This window comes from Malus sylvestris, chromosome 5 (assembly GCF_916048215.2).
Source record: "Malus sylvestris chromosome 5, drMalSylv7.2, whole genome shotgun sequence".
NCBI lineage: Eukaryota > Viridiplantae > Streptophyta > Magnoliopsida > Rosales > Rosaceae > Malus > Malus sylvestris.
This window is the reverse complement of record NC_062264.1, coordinates 27,320,634-27,339,680: the sequence shown is the minus strand read 5'-3', so window position 1 is coordinate 27,339,680 and position 19,047 is coordinate 27,320,634. Positions and strand designations below refer to the sequence as shown.

At 41.6% G+C, this 19,047-nt stretch overlaps 3 protein-coding genes and 1 pseudogene across 16 annotated transcripts in view; 3 read left to right on the top strand and 1 right to left on the bottom strand.

Annotated features, from left to right (window-relative positions):
* Window positions 1-19,047, bottom strand: part of LOC126621407 (uncharacterized) — a 184,931-nt gene that overhangs the window by 42,878 nt on the left and 123,006 nt on the right. The window lies entirely within an intron of this gene.
* Window positions 1-19,047, top strand: part of LOC126621364 (disease resistance protein RPV1-like) — a 162,623-nt gene that overhangs the window by 21,604 nt on the left and 121,972 nt on the right. The window lies entirely within an intron of this gene.
* On the top strand, window positions 2,970-17,345 carry LOC126621400 (disease resistance protein Roq1-like). Its single transcript, XM_050289906.1, has 3 exons — window positions 2,970-3,257; window positions 16,394-16,533; window positions 16,819-17,345. Exons 1-3 carry the CDS (start codon window positions 3,166-3,168, stop codon window positions 17,322-17,324), a joined length of 738 nt encoding a protein of 245 aa, XP_050145863.1. The 5' UTR covers window positions 2,970-3,165; the 3' UTR covers window positions 17,325-17,345.
* Window positions 8,618-9,361, top strand: LOC126621417 (uncharacterized; annotated as a pseudogene).

Genomic DNA, 19,047 nt, shown 5'->3' with positions numbered 1-19,047 from the left:
CCTAATAAGGACTACGATTTCAATGTTTATAGGGTAAACTCTGATTTAGTCTCAGGTGCAACTGTAGTTAAGATTCTCCTTTTGCTATCTGATCTAAGACATAGAGAGATGGAGTTGATTGGGTTCATTCAAGTTTTCAACATCATCATCGCCATAGGACTTTGTTTTACATGTGCTGCAAACCATTAACATTTTCTTCTTCGTCTTCTGCGGCTGATTTTGATATAGCTGATTTCTGCTGGTTCCTAATTGGTTGGTTTGGGTGGCAAGCTGATAAACTTTGAACAAACCGCACGACTAACTATTTACAAGCACCTCATGTGGAAATCTCATGCCAACTTTCCTATATACATATATGTGATAATAAAACGCAAAAAATCTTTTTAATAATCATGGTAAATACATTTTCAAAGTACTGGTCATCACTGCCACGTTAGTATGAAAGTTACTCTCGCATGGATAACATGATTAGCCATCTCCACACAAGTTTTTCTCGCTCAATAAAGTAGGGATCATCAAAACACCAAACCATCCAATGTAAAGATGGTTTTCAATGCTGGTTATCCAGTTACAAAAGCGACCCCATAGGTTTTATTGGAATTGTCCATATCCAATTCATCCTTTGGAACCATATCACATCCCGGATCTGAAATAGGATGAATTGAGACGGTATTTACTTTCAGGCTAAGTTCTGGGCTCTCTTATGACATCCTGATGTCTTAAAAAGAAAAATTCCAAATCTTAGGCAATCTCCAATAGTGAAGAACTATAATCTTAGCCCTCAATGATTTTGTAGTGTGAAATTGATTTTTTTTTAAAGGAATTATAAAAAGGTACTCGATAGAAAGTGTTTGGAATTTTCTTGAAAGAAATTTGTCACTAACTGGGAATGTTCAAAAGTTTGTACATAAAACGTGTAAATATGTGAAAGAATGAGAAAAAGCTTGTTTTTTTTTTAATTACAAGCAATATTTTACATTAATCTTTATTAAGAGAAGGTGGGAGGGTTTGAACTGAGACACAATGAGTTGAAGAGAAATGACCCAACCATAAGGGCAATTCATCACTTGTTTTTCTCGCTTACTTTCAGGCTAAGTTCTACGCTTCTTAAGACCTCCTGATAGCCTCGGAAAGACATATTCCAAATCTTAGGCAATTTCTAGTAGCGAATGACAGCCCTTCGTGATTTTGTAGTGTGAAAGTAAATTTCGTAGTTTGAAATTCACTTGTTTTTTCTTTTTCTAGGAATTATAAAAAGGTACTCAACCGAAGTTCTTTTATCATTTTTTTTTTGTAATTACAAGGTATATTTTACACTAATCTGTACTAAGGGGATGCGGGAGAGTATGAGCCCAAAACATAGTGAGTTAAAGAGAAATTCTTTAACCATAAGGGCAATCCATCACTTGTTTTTTCTCGTAATCAAGCTAAACTCTAGTTCACCGAAGCCAATTTGGGAGATGTGCATTTTCTATATCAAGGTTTGCTCGTTCATTTCAAATGTTTTAGTTGCTTTTATATTTAAATGAAGAGTCGTGTACATTTGGTATGCTACTGTGACATCTTGAACTAATAATAAGGTACCGTTTGGTACGTGGGACGGGACGGGACGGAACATGACGAGCCGTTCCGTCCCACGTTTGGTGCGCCTAAAAACTGTGGAACGGGTTGTCCCATGGGACGAAATTTGGCTGATTTTTCGTTCCACCTCTTCCCCCTGGAACGACCTGTTCCACATCCGTGGAACACAAATTTATAACATTTTATGACAAAATTTCTCCTTATCTTTTTCAATATTTACATCATCTGTTCCGTCCTGTTTCATCCCGTCCCGTCCCGTCTGCGTACCAAACGGTACCTAAATGAACAAAGACGTAGCTTGAGTGCTATGGTGACCCACCAGGTCTAGGTTAGCTGTCTTTGTCAAGATTAAGTTTCATTGGGATTTGGATCTCATCCATCATATCCATTCATCGTACATCGTGGGGCCAGAACTCATTTTGAATTTTTTTTATTTGAAATTAAACACAAATAAATCTAACGAAATCTGGTTGCACGATATACGATGAACGGATAGGATATGAGGATTTCGAAGAGCATCCTTTTCATTGGACGGTCTGCTGATCAAAGCTGAAGGATCAGGATCTCTTCTGGATTCTAGTTGTGAGGATCCTAGATCAATCAATCCTAGCCACTCACCACACATCTTGCAACCAAAAATCATTTGAATTTTTAATCATTTCTACATGGCATAATGATTTTCAGCCGCAACATATGTGGTGAGCAGCTAGGATTGATTGATCTCTAGGATCCTCACAATGAGGATCCGAAGGGAATCATGACTCTCCTACTTTGGCCAAGGCACATATATTCAGGCGGAGTTCCGGACTTTCTTAGGACCTTTCGATAGCCTTGGAAATAGAAGTGACAAACTAACCCATTGAATATTTATTAATGGATAACTATTAAGATCTGTTTAGTTTGATTTCACTATAATATGGTAGCAAGATTGATAGTTGTAATGGTTGTATATCTAGCAGTGAAATCAAACTAAATGGGTTGAAACTCCATAATTCAATGAATTGATTTGTTCGGAAAGACATATTCCATAATTCAATCTCAATTGGTGAACAACTATATGCTAGCTATCTATGATTTTATAGTATGAAATTCACTTATTTTCTTTTGAAAATTATAAAAATGTCCTCAATCGCAGTTGTTTGGAAATTTCTTGAAAGTCACTGACTAACATGAAAACTTTACAACCGTGCACGCAAAGAGCGTAAAGGGAGGGCCCCATCCCATGTGCACCTTCGAATACTTTTATAACTATTCATCTCTCACTCATAGATATTCCTGTAGGGGTCTTTGGAACTTTAGTCAAAAGCCAATTCGAGTGAATTCTGATCTAGTCTCCCTCCCCCTCTCTCTCTCTCTCTCTCTTGTTTCATCAGGTGACCTGATTCAAGTCCTCCTTAATTCTGAACTTCTCTTTCTCTCTCTTGCTTTATTGGATCCTCCTTAATTCTGAACCAGTCTCTCTCTGTATCTCTCTTTCTTTCTAATTCACAATTAATCTCTCTGCAACTACTACTTGCTGGGTCTAAAAATTAGAGGTTATGGATATGGATTCTTCTTCTTCATCATCCGCTGCTGCTCTTGCTGATGCTGATGATACAAAAAAGTAATTGTCTTGGATATTATTTTGAAGGTGGAAAAAACAAACAAGCCATTACCAAATTGGTAACTTGTCAGAGGTTAGTCAGTGTTTATTGATACTGTTTAAGGCTCTTTCTGTATTTTTTGTCATTTCTTTTTACATAAGTTTAGGTGTTGTGTTATGCTGGCATTTAAATTGCTAATTAATTTTTGTTACGTCTGCTGTTAATTTCTTCGCGGGTGACCTGTCACCAGATGTCACTTTGTTTTGTTTACATCGTGATCAATTGTCTTCCTTTACGTGCTGAGATGACGCTGTTCATATTAAGATTGCAAATATATGAATATCTTTCTTTAAATTATAGTTTTTTTTTATTATTATTTTTATTATTTTTATAAATGAAATATATGTAGGCAAAAGCCAATTCAAGGTAATGGATATTGCTGCTGCTTCTTCTTCTTAATGGACGTGTAGTCATCCTAATATTTAGGAAATGATAATATTTAAGTACTCGCTGGAAAGTACCTAATTTGCTGACTCTATGATGTGGCCCACTCAAATTATAACCCCTGTAATATAAAACTCTCACCCAGACTCTTTCTATTTTTCTACCCAAACATCGAGCTATCACTTTAAAACCTACAAACATTATTTTTATTTCGCGACCTTCCTCAAGTTCCATGGCGGATCGTCGTTGATCATGGCTGCTCCACCAACCTCACTGGCCCATCCCCATCTCCTTTTCCAACCATTCCGATTTTTCAAACTCATTATCCTTTTCAATCGGAAGAGGAAGTATGCGTTGGTCTCGATGAGAGAGGTGGGATTGGGGTGGGACGACGATTGGAGATAGTGGGGGTGGTTGACGGAGGAGAGAGGTTAGAGGAGTGACCGGAGTGGTCGGCGTCGACGAATCAGCCATGGCAGACAGAAGAATGAAGAAGAAAGGTAGTGTTTGGCTATGGATTAAAAGTAATAGCTGGTGTTTGGTTCGCAAAATAGCAAATATTGAGATTTTTTTTTTAAAAGACATGTTGTTCGTCGCAGAAATTACCGTCGGGGATGACTTCCTGGCAAATGAGCACACAGCTCTCCTGGGAGGTTGGCGCCGGTTGAGGGCTGCTGTCGAGCTTCTGCTTTCTTATCGGGCTTAGTAGGGCAAGTCTCGTCGGTCAGGTCTTGCTCGGGCGAGACTCTTCGGGCAAGACTCGTCGGGCAGTGCTGAAAGAGAAGGACAGTGTTAATTTGAAAGGTGCCTTTGTGGGGCCTTAGGTATAGGCCTTGAGGCTCACAATTAAGATTAACTTTGTAGGTGCTCAGGCGTGCCACTGCCATCTTCAGTATGGCAGATGTCGAATATATGTCAAGTTTTGGTTGTGAATACGCATATGCCCGAGAAACCGTGTTAGATATAATAGGTGCCTTTGTGGGGCCTCAGATGTAGGCATTGAGGCTTCCTGTCAAACTAAACCAGTACTTGGACGTATCATATTTGGTCTTCATGGTTGTGAAAGTCTTGTCACTATTATATTTCTGATTATCCGAGTCCGAGAAGTAGAACGAACCCAAATGGATGCCTTTGTGGGGCCTTAGGTGTAGGCCTTGAGGCTTCCCATTAGAGTTTGTTCCTGTGCTCGGACAGTTTAAACCGTAGAGTAGAATGAATCCAAATAGGTGCCTTTGTGGGGCCTTAGGTGTAGGCCTTGAGGCTTCCTATCAGAATCCATCCATACTTAAGCGTTCTATGATAATCATGACATAATAGAAACAAAACTAAAAGGTAGGTCGATTACTTGCGCCCCAAGTAACTTCGGACTTCTCGTTTTATCAAGGATTGTCGTGGATGGGTTAAGTCCACATAAAGTTCTTTTTTTATGCCTTGAGGCCAATGACTTTTAAACTGATCAGATTTACATGCCCGCGGGCTTAGGACTTGGATCTGATTTGAACACTGAAGATATATTCAAATCGGATCTAAGTATTGAGGAAGTCTTTTCATCATGATTTTGCTAGAAATAACTTGTATATAACTGGAAGTATACAACATATTACTAGGCTTTTAAAGAAAGAAAAGACAAAGACAGAGCCAAGAAGGTCGGGCAAGATTAAACCTTATTAGTTAAGGCTGATCTTCTTGCAGGTCCCTATCTTTGTAGCTTTGTCAAAGATCTGAAAGCTTAGAGAGAGAGGGGGGAGAGGATACAAAAGTGAATCGATACTACAACAAGTTTGAACAAGGTAGCAGAGCTATTACAAAGGTTGGGAGAAAGGACTATCCCGCGGGGGATAAAGGTTTATCCCGAATGGGATGAAGGCTTGGGCTGACTACAGCTTCGTTTGAAGGTAAATCTGGCTTTGAGCAGAGTTTTGGCTTGCATTTGTTTGTTTGTTTGAGTGTCCATGTTCCTGTCTCTTTTTCCTCCTTTTATAGACGACTCGATTTGGCTCCCTGTAGCAACAACTTTGCCCGAATACGGTCTGAGGGTGATGACTCATCAGTTTTATTACATGTAATGCCACCATAAAGTACTTTTTGGGCTGTGCAGTCTGATCAGTCTACACCACTTGGTCCTTGGGTAGGTAAGCAAGTGGCCCTTTTCCTGCTCCCTAAGTTTCATCTGGACCTTCTGTTGGGCCGACTCCACCTTTGGGCCTAAAGTTCAGTTTTAACCCAAACAGTGCCCCCTTCAATTGATATTAAACCTGGAATTCCAGGCGCCAATATTAATTGAAAGAGATTCCTCATTAAACCCACGAATACCTCGCGATTGAACTTCTTAATTTTCCGTGTTTCGTAGAAAGGAATCCTTCTGCGATTAAAAACTTCCCTACTTCTCCCCACCATTTTTCTTTGTTGCCCGACAAGGTTGCATTTTTATCTTCTTCCTTGCTCTTCTTTCTTTATCTTCATCAAATGGCTTCAGGATCCAGCCAAACCCCACCATCTTACGAGTCCGACGACGGAATCGCCACCCTACGCCGTCTACTCAACGGGCTGCATCGCCCGCGGGCAGGTTTGCATTCTGAACTATTCTTTGAGACGCATGGGGTACAATCATTGGGTCCTGCCTGGATTTCTTGGGTCCCCTCAGTAGTGGAAAATAACATGCCCAGGGGAAACTGGTTTTCCCCAAATCCCTATTTGGCTGGGTCGGGCATCTCTTCTTCTAAATGATCATTACATCGTCGAGGCTTTCCTTTGATGAATGATCCTACCTGGGCCCAGTGGGTTGACGAATTAGAGCCCTTCTTCAAGCAAAAATGGATGAGCAACGGTATTTATGAACTACTTATGCTTTCGAAGACTTCCATTGTCCCTAAGCCCGAATTGCTTGCTTCTGCTCTCCTCTTTTGGAATACGGGCACAAATACCTTCGATTTTCGTATGGGTCCCATGTCTCCCACCATTCTTGATATGGCCCAGGTCTTCGGGTTGAGGCCGTCGGGCAGGATAGTAGATGTTACTCAAGATTGGGTTCCGTCTTCTACCACCAGGAGCTCGAGTTCTTCTACCACCTTCCTTCCTCTGAGTTATAACTCCGCCACTTTCAAGAGTTATGGGACCTCCTTTAAAGGATTCATTCCTTTTGTAAAGGAAAATTTTGGGGCAGGCTCCCCTCGGGCTGACAAAGATCAAGAGCATATGTACTTTCTCCTTTACTGGCTCAACAAGCATGTCTTCCCCAACAAATCCAAGGGAGTGAGGGTAGAATGGATCCCCTTTGTGGAGGTTCTTTACAATTTTGATGATGTAGCCACAGGTCCATTCCTTCTCTCCCATCTCTATCACATTCTTTTTAAAATGACTCGGGATGAGCCCTTTGAGACCAACTTGAACAGACCAATCTGGATGATACAAATTTGGCTGCAATGGTATTTTCCAGAATTTCGGGCTGCCAATCTAGAGTTTCCAGAGGGTGTGGCTCCTGCCCGAATTCTAGCAGAAGCTCCTCCTACAGACCATTCCACCTTCGCCTGCTTTTACTTTTTCAGAGTCTGCAGGACTCGATCAGACTTGGAATGGGGTGCGTCAGTCTTGAGGAGATACCCTTGGTTCTCTGACCAAGCCTTCCAAGATGCCCCTGGTGAGGATGCTACCCCCTTTTGTAGAGAAAAAATTATTAGCTGTATTCAACCAAGAGACTTGGCCTGGGGGGTTCGGGGCAATAGATATGATCGAGGCTTGGAGGTGTACCATCCTAACTTCTGCAGCCGGCAGTTAGGATTTAGGCAAGCTATACCTGTCCCATTCTTCGACTCTGTCCATTGTGGCACCTCATTCCGGTTACAAACCCCAACTGAAGTGACATTCCGAGCCGCCTGACGCAGCCTGGATGTAATGAGTCAAGCAGCCCGACATTCCGTTGTTCTTAATTTTGAATGTACCTCGCTATTTTCATCTTAGTGGGAGGATAAATGGACTAGAAAGTATGGAGGAGATTTGAAGGTGAATCACGATCGCATCTTCAGCCAGCTTTCTCTTAAATCATATCCTGGCTCGGGCGAGCTTGCAAATTGGAAGGAGATTATCAAAGAGAAAAACCGGTTACTTCTGATAGGTATATCTTCTTTCATCTGATTTTGTTTCTCCTTTGATGTCTATATTTCCTTACTTTTGCTTGATTCTGCAGCTCCAGTGGATAATGAATGTGAAGCTATTGAATCAGAGAATGACTCCGCTGATGCTGCAATTCTTCATGGTGCTGCCGTAGAGGCTGAGAAACGAGAAGCCGGGGAGGGGACGGATATCTCAGAATCCATTGGGGATTCAAGAGCTGAAGGAACGCCCAGGATAATCACTAAAGCCCCCAAGCGAAAGAAAGCAGCCATGACTAAAGATTCAAACCCTGATCCTGCACCTCGTCCAGCAACCACACGACCAGTTCTCACTCGAAAGAGTAAGCGGGCAAGGATTACTATTCCTCTTGAATCATCAATCCCATCTGCTCCAGTTCCTGAGGCAGGCAGAAAGAAGCAACAATCATCCAGTGAGTTTCTTTTTTCTATATCAAACTGCTACCTTTTCTTTTATCTAATCGTCACTTTTATCGATTAACAGGACCTCAAGCATCTAAAAGGCCAATCCTTGCTTCTAAGGAGGAACCACTAAGAGCTGCTATGCTTAAAAAGGTTGAAAAATTGCGAAACACCGCCCTTCGAGAACTCGAGGTATGGCTGATATTATTGTATACTTCCTTACTTTCATACAACTCTAAATTTGATTACTCTGACTCAGGCTGCAAGAGAGGAAACACTCTCTTCACCCGAGGCTTCTCCACAACATACCCGAGAGAAAAATCTTTCCTCCTCCCAGACCAATCCTGTTGAAGTACTTTTTCTCCCTCTATTTCTTGAATATCTCTCCAATTTATGAATCTAATGGCTAAAGTCTTTTCTCCCCTTTAAAAATTTTCTTTTCTAGGCTGGTGCATCTGCTTCTTTGCCTAGTCATGGACCTCCTTTGAGATCTATGACTTCTTCTACTGCTCTGGAAGCGACCCCTTATTCTCAATTTGATCCATCCACAAGAGTTATGCTACACTTCGTGGATGAGGATGATCCTTTGGTGAGTTATTATTTCCTCATTGAAATTCTGCACATTGCTACCCAATTAACTCCTATTCATGTTTCCTGCAGCCGTCTCTAGTGTATGAGCCACCTCCCTCACTAGTGGTCTCGGATAAGGAACCCATAGTTCCTGAGATCCCTGTTACTTCAGATGCAGCAATTTCGCATGCATTTGCTTGCCCGACAGCTGATGGACCTCCTTCTCCTCCTCATGATCAGGCTCAGGTACAGGAAAATTTTCTTCTTTCTTCTTTCTTGTAACCTTTTTGCTGATAATTACTACTTTCTTTGGATATATCCAGGATGCTGGTACAGGTTCAGGCGCAGCTTTCTCTTCTCCTGTTGGTGGTGAAGGATCTCCTCCTCAACAAAGAGTTAGTACATTCTCTGTTAAAACTCCGGGGCTGAGTCAGGTAGGTCTTTTCTCTCCATAGCCATTTTCTTTCTTTGACTTGTGTTTAGTTTATCTCGACCTGATCCTTTGGTTTTTGTAGCAAGCTCCAAAAGAAACTTCCTCTCCTCCATTGGCCCGTAAATCAAAGCGCTCGCATCCTCATTCATCTTCTGGAGGTATTGATACTTCCCCCTCTGGAGTTGAGCAGACTAAACAGACAGATATTGCTTCCTCAATAGGCATTATCCTATCGGAGGGAACTGTCATGCCGGACCCTCCACCTTTCCCATCCTTTAATCCTGCTAAGTTGCCCAAACTCTTTGAAGCGCTCGGGCGACTTGAGACGCGGTTGAAATCTTCAACGCAGCCTTCAGCAACTTCTATGTCCTCAGAGGAACAACAAATCTTTCAGGAATGGGCAAAGAAAGAATTCACCGCATCATTCAGTCTCAAGGCTCTTTGTGATCTTGAGAAGGTCATAACCGAATTTTTCAAAACTGGTCGTTTGTCCAAGCCTCAGCGCGATTCTTTTCTCTCATTCTTCGAGAACTTGAGGGCTCTCAGGGAACAATACCAGAGAGCAAATAGACAGGCTAACCGGGCAAAATGCTTCATGGAGAAAGAATCAAACTCCTCTACCCAAGTTAACCGACTGATGAAAGAAAGCATGCAGACCAAGGAAAGGGTTAAAGTGGTTTCTTCTGAAGTCCAGAAGCTGGAAGAGCAACTGATTGCCTTTAAGGCAGAACAAGCACTTCTTCTAAACAAACTTGAACACCAAATCGAAGGGGTAAAAAAGGCAACTTCGGAGTTAGAGCAAGCCAAGTCCGAACTTGTAAACAACCATACTGTCTTAGCCGAACCTAATAGAATTTTTACCATCATGCGAACATAACATTCTAGAATAATCACTCTTTGTAAAGATGTAAAGTTTTTAGAATAGAATGATTTGTAACTCCCTTTTTATATTGGAATGGATATGTAATTTGCTTCCTGCTTTGCTTTGTTTGAACTGGCCTCGGGCAATTCTTTGCCCCCTTGTCTACTTGCTTTTCTTCTCCACCTTTATTGTTGACAACCTTAGAATCTGTCCCTGGTCCTCTGGTCCCCTCATGGCACTCTTACTCAGCTTATGACCCCGTCTCCTTAAAAATGAGGTTGATCATATTGATAGGAGCCTCCGGGAAAGGGTTAGTATCCACCATCATACTGGCCTGGGGTGAATCAAGTAGCAGCTTACCCTTCACTATAAGATCTTGTACCCAATCTCTAAACTGGACACAATTAACTATAAAATGGTTGAAGGTATAATGCAGCTTGCAATACTTCTTCCCCCTGATTTCTTCGGGTTTGAGCATCTTTTTGGCACTGTCGGGCAAAATTACTCTTGCCGCACCAGTTCTTCGTAGATCTCCGGTGCCTTGGTTAAATCGAATGAATAACTCTGATACTTTGGGGGTTTCATGGAGACGAAACCACCATCATTCATCACGATCTTCTGATCCTTGACAGGTTGGACTAACCCTTTGATCGTCAATGGTTTGAAGGGTGTGGTCATCTCAGCAGCACATACATCTATATTTTCTTCCTCATGACCATCCTCGTGTTCAGGCCTGGTTTCTCCCACCTCCACATGGTGAATAGTAGCCTTGCTTTTGTAAAAAAGAAGGACTTTGGAAGTATGCTTCACTTGCTGTTCCTCTTGCAACAGCCTTTCATACTTCGTGGCAGCAATCACGAGTTCTTGCAGCTCATTAAACTATGCATCATAAAACCTTTTTCTCAAAGGTAATTTTAAAGCCCTTTGAGCAATAGATATGAGTTGTGCTTGGTTGACAGGGAACTGACATCTCATCCTTGTCCTCTTGAATCTCATCATGAAGTCTTCAGTGGACTCATGATCATATTGCTTTACTTCCACCAAATCATTGATGGTCAATTCTGGCTCTATTCTATAGAACTGTTCATGGAAAACCATCTCCATTTGCCCCCAGTTGGCAATAGAGTTGGAGGGCAATAGAGAATACCACTGAGATACTAACCCTGCTAAAGAATTTCCAAACAACCATAATTTGTAGTTTGGATTGTCCTCATACGCCACACAGTGATTAGAGAATTTGAAAATATGGTCTCTAGAAGACACACTGCTGTCTTCACCTATGAAGGTTGGGAATGCGGGCATCTTGAAATTGAGAGGGAATGGATTCAACTCGTCGATATATTCAGGATATGGCTTCTGGTAAGTAATCCTGATTACTGGGCGAGCCCGCGGCTGGGCGTTTTGAGTCACCGTTCTTCTTAACTCAGCCAACTCCTCCCTTAATTGCTGAGTGGCTAAATTATCATTATGACCGAGGATAGCTGATTCAATCTTCGGGCTCCGGTCATTGCATGCATTTACTTCCCTCCTTGGTTCGGGCTTCCTCCAGTTATATCCCCCACCTTTACTGACCATCGGGGGTGGCCTATAGGGTGGAGGTTTATCTGAAATAGTAGTAGTAGTACCCTTCTCACTAGTTCCTCCCATCATAGCTGGCAGACCGTGCCTCATTTTTTCTGGTTCGCTCTGCCTCCTATTATTAAATGATAATAATGGGAAGCTGGGAAACTCATTCTCCGGGACTGGTTCTATCACTGGTTGACTTCCTTCAGGAATCACCTTCTTCTTTCCCCTATCCCTTCCTTCTTCTAGTAGTGGGAATAAGGGAATGATTGGCTCATTTCTTGTGATACCTTGACTCATTCCACTTCCTTGAGCACCCTTTGGAGTAGAGAACTCCAAATCCAATCTTCTTTGTAGATTCCCTGTAAGCATACAGAGTCTGCTCACTTCTCCCTTCGTCTCCAAGGAGATCCTTTTGATGCTCTTTAACACTTGGATCATTGTAGCCTGTAGCTCTTCATTGGTCCCTTTTCCATGTGATTTTTCAGATGTAGTCGGGCTATCTGAAACCACCTGTCTGGATGGGGAAGAAGGATTTTCTGATTGTTCTGCCATTTGGAGAAGACCTTCCTTTGGATTATCTTTACCAAGTTTATGGTTCTTCTTTCAGACATGTAAGATCTGGAAGACTATGTCCCACTGGGCGTGCCAAAACTATGTTCGTCGCAGGAATTACCGTCGGGGATGACTTCCTGGCAAACGAACACACAGCTCCCCTGGGAGGTTGGCGCCGGTTGAGGGCTGCTGTCGGGCTTCTGCTTTCTTATCGGGCTTAGTCGAGCAAGTCTCGTCGGTCAGGTCTTGCTCGGGCAAGACTCTTCGGGCAAGACTCGTCGGGCAGTGCTGAAAGAGAAGGACATAGTTAATTTGAAAGGTGCCTTTGTGGGGCCTTAGGTATAGGCCTTGAGGCTCACAATCAAGATTAACTTTGTAGGTGCTCAGGCGTGCCACTGCCATCTTCAGTATGGCAGATGTCGAATATATGTCAAGTTTTGGTTGTGAATACTCATATGCCCGAGAAACCGTGTTAGATATAACAGGTGCCTTTGTGGGGCCTCATGTGTAGGCCTTGAGGCTTCCTGTCAAACTAAACCAGTACTTGGACATATCATATTTGGTCTTCATGGTTGTGAAAGTCATGTCACTATTATATTTCTGATTATCCGAGTCCGAGAAGTAGAACGAACCCAAATGGATGCCTTTGTGGGGCCTTAGGTGTAGGCCTTGAGGCTTCCCATTAGAGTTTGTTCCTGTGCTCGGACAGTTTAGACCGTAGAGTAGAATGAATCCAAATAGGTGCCTTTGTGGGGCCTTAGGTGTAGGCCTTGAGGCTTCCTATCAGAATCCATCCATACTTAAGCGTTCTATGATAATCATGACATAATAGAAACAAAACTAAGAGGTAGGTCGATTACTTGCGCCCCAAGTAACTTCGGACTTCTCGTTTTATCAAGCATTGTCGTGGATGGGTTAAGTCCACATAAAGTTCTTTTTTTATGCCTTGAGGCCAATGACTTTTAAACTGATCAGATTTACATGCCCGTGGGCTTAGGACTTGGATCTGATTTGAACACTGAATATATATTCAAATCGGATCTAAGTATTGAGGAAGCCTTTTCATCATGATTTTGCTAGAAACAACTTGTATATAACTGGAAGTATACAACATATTACTAGGCTTTTAAAGAAAGAAAAGACAAAGACAGAGCCAAGAAGGTCGGGCAAGATTAAACCTTATCAGTTAAGGCTGATCTTCTTGCAGGTCCCTATCTTTGCAGCTTTGTCAAAGGTCTGAAAGCTTAAAGAGAGAGAAAGAGGGGGAGAGGATACAAAAGTGAATCGATACTACAACAAGTTTGAACAAGGTAGCAGAGCTATTACAGAGGTTGGGAGAAAGGACTATCCCGCGGGGGATAAAGGTTTATCTCGAATGGGATGAAGGCTTGGGCTGACTACAGCTTCGTTTGAAGGCAAATCTAGCTTTGAGCAGAGTTTTGGCTTGCATTTGTTTGTTTGTTTGAGTGTCCATGTTCCTGTCTCTTCTTCCTCCTTTTATAGACGACTCGGTTTGGCTCCCTGTAGCAACAGCTTTGCCCGAATGCGGTCTGAGGGTGATGACTCATCAATTTTATTACATGTAATGCCACCATAAAGTACTTTTTGGGCTGTGCAGTCTGATCAGTCTACACCACTTGGTCCTTGGGTAGGTAAGCAAGTGGCCCTTTTCCTGCTCCCTAAGTTTCATCCGGACCTTCTGTTGGGCTGACTCCACCTTTGGGCCTAAAGTTCAGTTTTAACCCAAACACATGTGGTAAAATTTCAGTGGGCCATATCAAAGGGTCAGCAAAGTGGGTACTGACTAAGTTTTTATCTTTAAGAAACTGTGAAAGCAAAATACAATTATTAGGACAATATTTGTGTACTCTTTAGTTAGTAATTGAGAGCATTTTTGCTCACCATCATAAACTATGGTGTATGCTCACCATACATTTAATCAATTGACACGTGTCATTTCACTTAATTCTAGTTAACTTTCACATTAAATGTTAGTTTTTCAATTTTGAAAAAAATTAACCAAGATTAAATGAAATGACACGTGTCAATTGATTAGGTGTATGGTGAGCATACACCATAGTTTATGGTGATGAGCAAAAATGCTCCCTTAGTAATTGGGAGCATTTTTGCTTACCATCATAAACTATGGCTAGTTTTGTCTAATGATAAATTAACACATGTTTTTTTCTTTTATAATATAATGTACATGTCATTAATTTTTTGGGTAAATTATATAGTAACCTCTCAGGTTTGAGGTCTATTGCAACTCCATACAACAACTTTAAAACATTTCACTTTCATACCTCAAGTACTATTTTATTTCAATATAATACATCCGTTAGATTTTCCATCCATTAATCTGTTAAATGCTAACGTGGCTGCCACATTTGTGCCACATGGTTGCCAAATGTGTGCCACGTGGCACAAAAAAAAAATTTAATTTTTTTTAAAACCACCTGAATCTTAAAAAAAAAAAAAAAACAAACAAACTAAACTGAAACCCACCTCCCGCAACTCCCCACCCCCGCAAACAAACCCAGAAACCTCACCCTTCCCCCCCCAACCCACCTCCTTCTCCTCCATTCTCTTCACCTTTCCTCTCATAAAAAAACCCAGCAAACCCCCACCCCACCGCCACGTTCCCTAATCCTTTTCTTCTATTCACCCCACCCCCTTTCTCCCTTCTCTCATCTGTAACCCCACCCACCCTTAGCAAACCTAATTCCATTTTCAGACCACCACCAACCAAGCACAGAAAAAATTCAAAATTTGAAAGGACAAAATTAAATACATACCTCATTGTCAGAGTCAAACGATAAGCAGGGTTCGAGTTGCAGAGAGGAGAAAATTGTGGGTGAAGGGATAAAGGGGGTAGGGGTAGGGGTCGGGTTCTGGGTGAGGAGGGTCGCAAGCGCACCCAGGGGGAGGGGGGCGAGGGGAGGATGAGGCGCGTCGAGCGCGAACGGGAAGGGGGGCCGAATGAGAGTGGCGGGTTCTGACTGAGGTGAGTCTGGAAGGTAGGCGTAAGGCCTCTGTGGGTTGGGTGGGTGGGTGGGGGTGGGGGAAAACTGAACGGATCTGGGTTGTAGGGTGGGGAAAAGAGATCTGGGTTTTGGGGGGGGGGGTTGTGGGGAGATGGGATTGGTTTAAGTTTTTTTTTTTTTTTTTTTTTTTTTTTTTTTTTTTTTTTTTTTAAATAAATGAGAAAATTCAGGTTTTCTAAAAAATAAATAAAAAAAAAAAATTTCCACGTGGCACACATTTGGCAGCCACGTGGGACAAATGTGGCAGCCACGTCAGCATTTAACGGATTAATGGATGGAAAATGTAACGGATGTATTATATTGAAATAAAATAGTACGTGAGGTATAAAAGTGAAATGTTTTAAAGTTGTTGTATGAGGTTGTAATAGACTTCAAACTTGAGGGGCTACTATGTAATTTACCCTAATTTTTTTTGAAATTTTAAAACAAAAAACACGTGTTCATTGGGTGAGTATGTAAAATGCTCACTAGTGAGTACTTCAATATTATTTCTATTATTTTTAGAAAATTGTTATTAGCACTCCAAAAATCTCGTTTGGCACTCCAAACTTTTTATAATTAGAAAGAAAAATCCACTTGAGTTTAGAATGAGATTTTTAAAGTGCTAATAACAATTTCCTATTTTTATAACACACCTCAGTTCAATTATTTTTTTTGAAATTTTAAAACAAAAAACACGTGTTCATTGGGTGAGTATGTAAAATACTCACTAGTGAGTACTTTAATATTATTCCTATTATTTTTAGAAAATTGTTATTGGCATTCCAAAAATATCGTTTGGCACTCCAAACTTTTTATAATTAGAAAAAAAAATCCACTTGAGTTTAGAATGAGATTTTTAGAGTGCTAATAACAATTTCCTATTTTTATAACACACCTCAGTTCAATTAATTGCATCTGCTATGTTTCTTCCATAAACATGAAATACATCTGAGGACAATTGCATCTGTTGTGTTTCTTCCATAAACATGAATTGCATCTGGGGACAGTCTCTGAGGTCTAATTCCCCTCTCCTCCAACATTGTTTGTGTAAAAACCATATAAACCATTTCGACAAATATTTTTTGTCCACCCCCCTTCCCCCGCCCGGGGGGGGGGGGGGGGCGAAACGTTTGTAACTTTGTGAAAGCGTTGGTTAGTTTAGCATTATCAATTATCAAATATTTTTTAAGTATGTGAAAGTGACTAATCCTTGCCTCTCCAAATTTTCAATTTTTGTCCTCCTGAAGCTTTTGTAACTTTGTGCACCTACCTAATAGAGAGATGGACGCCATCGGGACTCTATTGTACAAGTGCTGCAGATCATTTTCTTCGTCGTCTCCTGCGGCTGATTCTGATGTAGCTGATTCTACTGATGTGCCGGGTGTTGGTTAGTACTACTAGCTTTACATGCTGAGATGACGATGTTCATGTTAAGATTGCAAATATATGAATATCTTTCTGTAAAGCATAGTTTTTAAAAGAAAATATGTGCCTATCATGTGCCCCATTTTCTACTTTCGTTCATCTCTCACTCATTGAAACTTTGTGCATGTACTCAAAAGCCAATTCTATGTAAATTCTCCTTAATTCGTGCAACATCATAATATTATTTCTCTTTAATTAACAATTAATCTCTCTGCAACTACATCTTTTTGCTGCGTCTGAAAACTAGAGGTTATGGATGTTGCTTCTTCTTCATCCGCTGCTGCTCCTGCTGATGCTGATGATACCAAAAAGAACGATGTGTTTATTAGTTTCAGAGGTGAGGACACCCGCCGTACTTTCACCAGCCACCTTCACGCTGCCTTACTTGAGAAAAAAATCGCAACCTATATTGATGACGAGCTTAAGAGAGGAGATGAAATTGAGCCAGCCCTTCTCAAGGCAATCGAGGAATCAGAGCTTTCGGTAATCATTTTCTCGAAAGACTACACTTCCTCCACTTGGTGTTTGGATGAGCTTGTGCATATCCTAGAATGCAAGGAAAAACATGGCCAGTTGGTTATACCCATTTTTTACGACACCCTTCCATCGGATGTACGAAAACAACGGGGGAGTTATGCACTTGATCTACTTGAACAACGTTTCCAGAACAGTATCGACAAGGTGCACAAGTGGAGGGATGCTTTGACGAATGCAGCAAATATATCTGGGTTTGATTCAAAAAATTATAGGTAACTAACTAATTCTATAACTTGTATACAACAACAACAACAACAAAGCCTTTTCCCACTAAGTGGGGTCGGCTATATGAATCCTAGAACGCCATTGCGCTCGGTTTTGTGTCATGTCCTCCGTTAGATCCAAGTACTCAAGTCTTTTCTTAGGGTCTCTTCCAAAGTTTTCTTAGGTCTTCCTCTACCCCTTCGGCCCTGAACCTCTGTCCCGTAGTCACATTTTCGAACCGGAGCGTCAGTAGGCCTTCTTTACACATGTCCAAACCACCGGAACCGATTTTCTCTCATCTTTCCTTCAATTTCGGCTACTCCTACTTTGCCTCGATTATCCTCATTCCCAATCTTATCCTTTCTCGTGTGCCCATACATCCCACGAAGCATCCTCATCTCCGCTACACCCATTTTGTGTACGTGTTGATGCTTCACCGCCCAACATTCTGTGCCATACAACATCGTTGGCCTTATTGCCGTCCTATAAAATTTTCCCTTGAGCTTCAGTGGCCTACGACGGTCACACAACACGCCGGATGCACTCTTACACTTCATCCATCCAGCTTGTATTCTATGGTTGAGATCTCCATCTAATTCTCCGTTCTCTTGCAACTTTTTGTGATCTTCACTAGATTGCTCCGGTCATTAGTATGGATAAGTATATAAATGGATAGAGATAGGAAAGCAAACACAAGATGTACGTGGTTCACCCAGATTGGCTACGTCCACGGAATAGAGGAGTTCTCATTAATTGTGAAGGGTTTACACAAGTACATAGGTTCAAGCTCTCCTTTAGTGAGTACAAGTGAATGATTTAGTACAAATGACATTAGGAAATATTGTGGGAGAATGATCTTGTAACCACGAAACTTCTAAGTACCGGAGTGTGGTATCGTCTTGACTTGCCTTATCTGTCTCATAGGTAGATGTGGCATCTTCTCTAGAAGTACTCTTCCTCCATCCAGGGGTGGTATCTGTAACTGGTGGAGATGCACAAGGTAATGTATCAATTTCACTTGAAGCTTACTTGTAGTTTCAGGCTTGGTCAAGCGCGATACAAACCATGTAGTAGGAGTCCCCCAAGTCGCCGGGCTAGGGGATCTGCTGAAAGAGGTGACAGACAAGGTAAGCAATCAGAGCTCCGGCTGATTGTTCACATTCTCCCTATCTTGCAGGCAACATGAAGGATAAAGAGAAGAAAAATGAGAAGAGATGATATGGGATACTTTTGCTTTTGAAGAAGTAACTTTCCACATGCTTATTCTTGAACAGGGCTGGAGGGTTTTCTGGTTTCCTCCAGAGTATAAGGCCGACTGAAGAATTTGAGGGTCAAAACAAGTCCATCAAATCTAGAGTACGTTCGACCCTGCTGATATGGGATACTTTTGCTTTTGACAGAGTAGTGGATGTATCGGCACGTGTGCTATTACGCTTGTCTCCACATGCTTCCTTGTATCCTTCTCACTTGCCCTATCTGTTCCTCAGGCATATGCGGTATCTTCCCTGGAAGCATAAGATGTTGAAGATGAGTACTCGAGAGCAATGCCAGGTAAGTAATCAGGTAAGGGGTTCCAGGTAGTCAGTTCCTGGCTGGAAGCTTGATTCCAAGTGCTGACTGATTGCTCTCTTTCTCCTTGTCTTGCAGGTAAGAACAAGGCCAAAGGAAAAGACAGGGAAAAAGCATGATATGGGATACTCTTGCTTTTAACCCTGATGATATGAGATATTCTTGC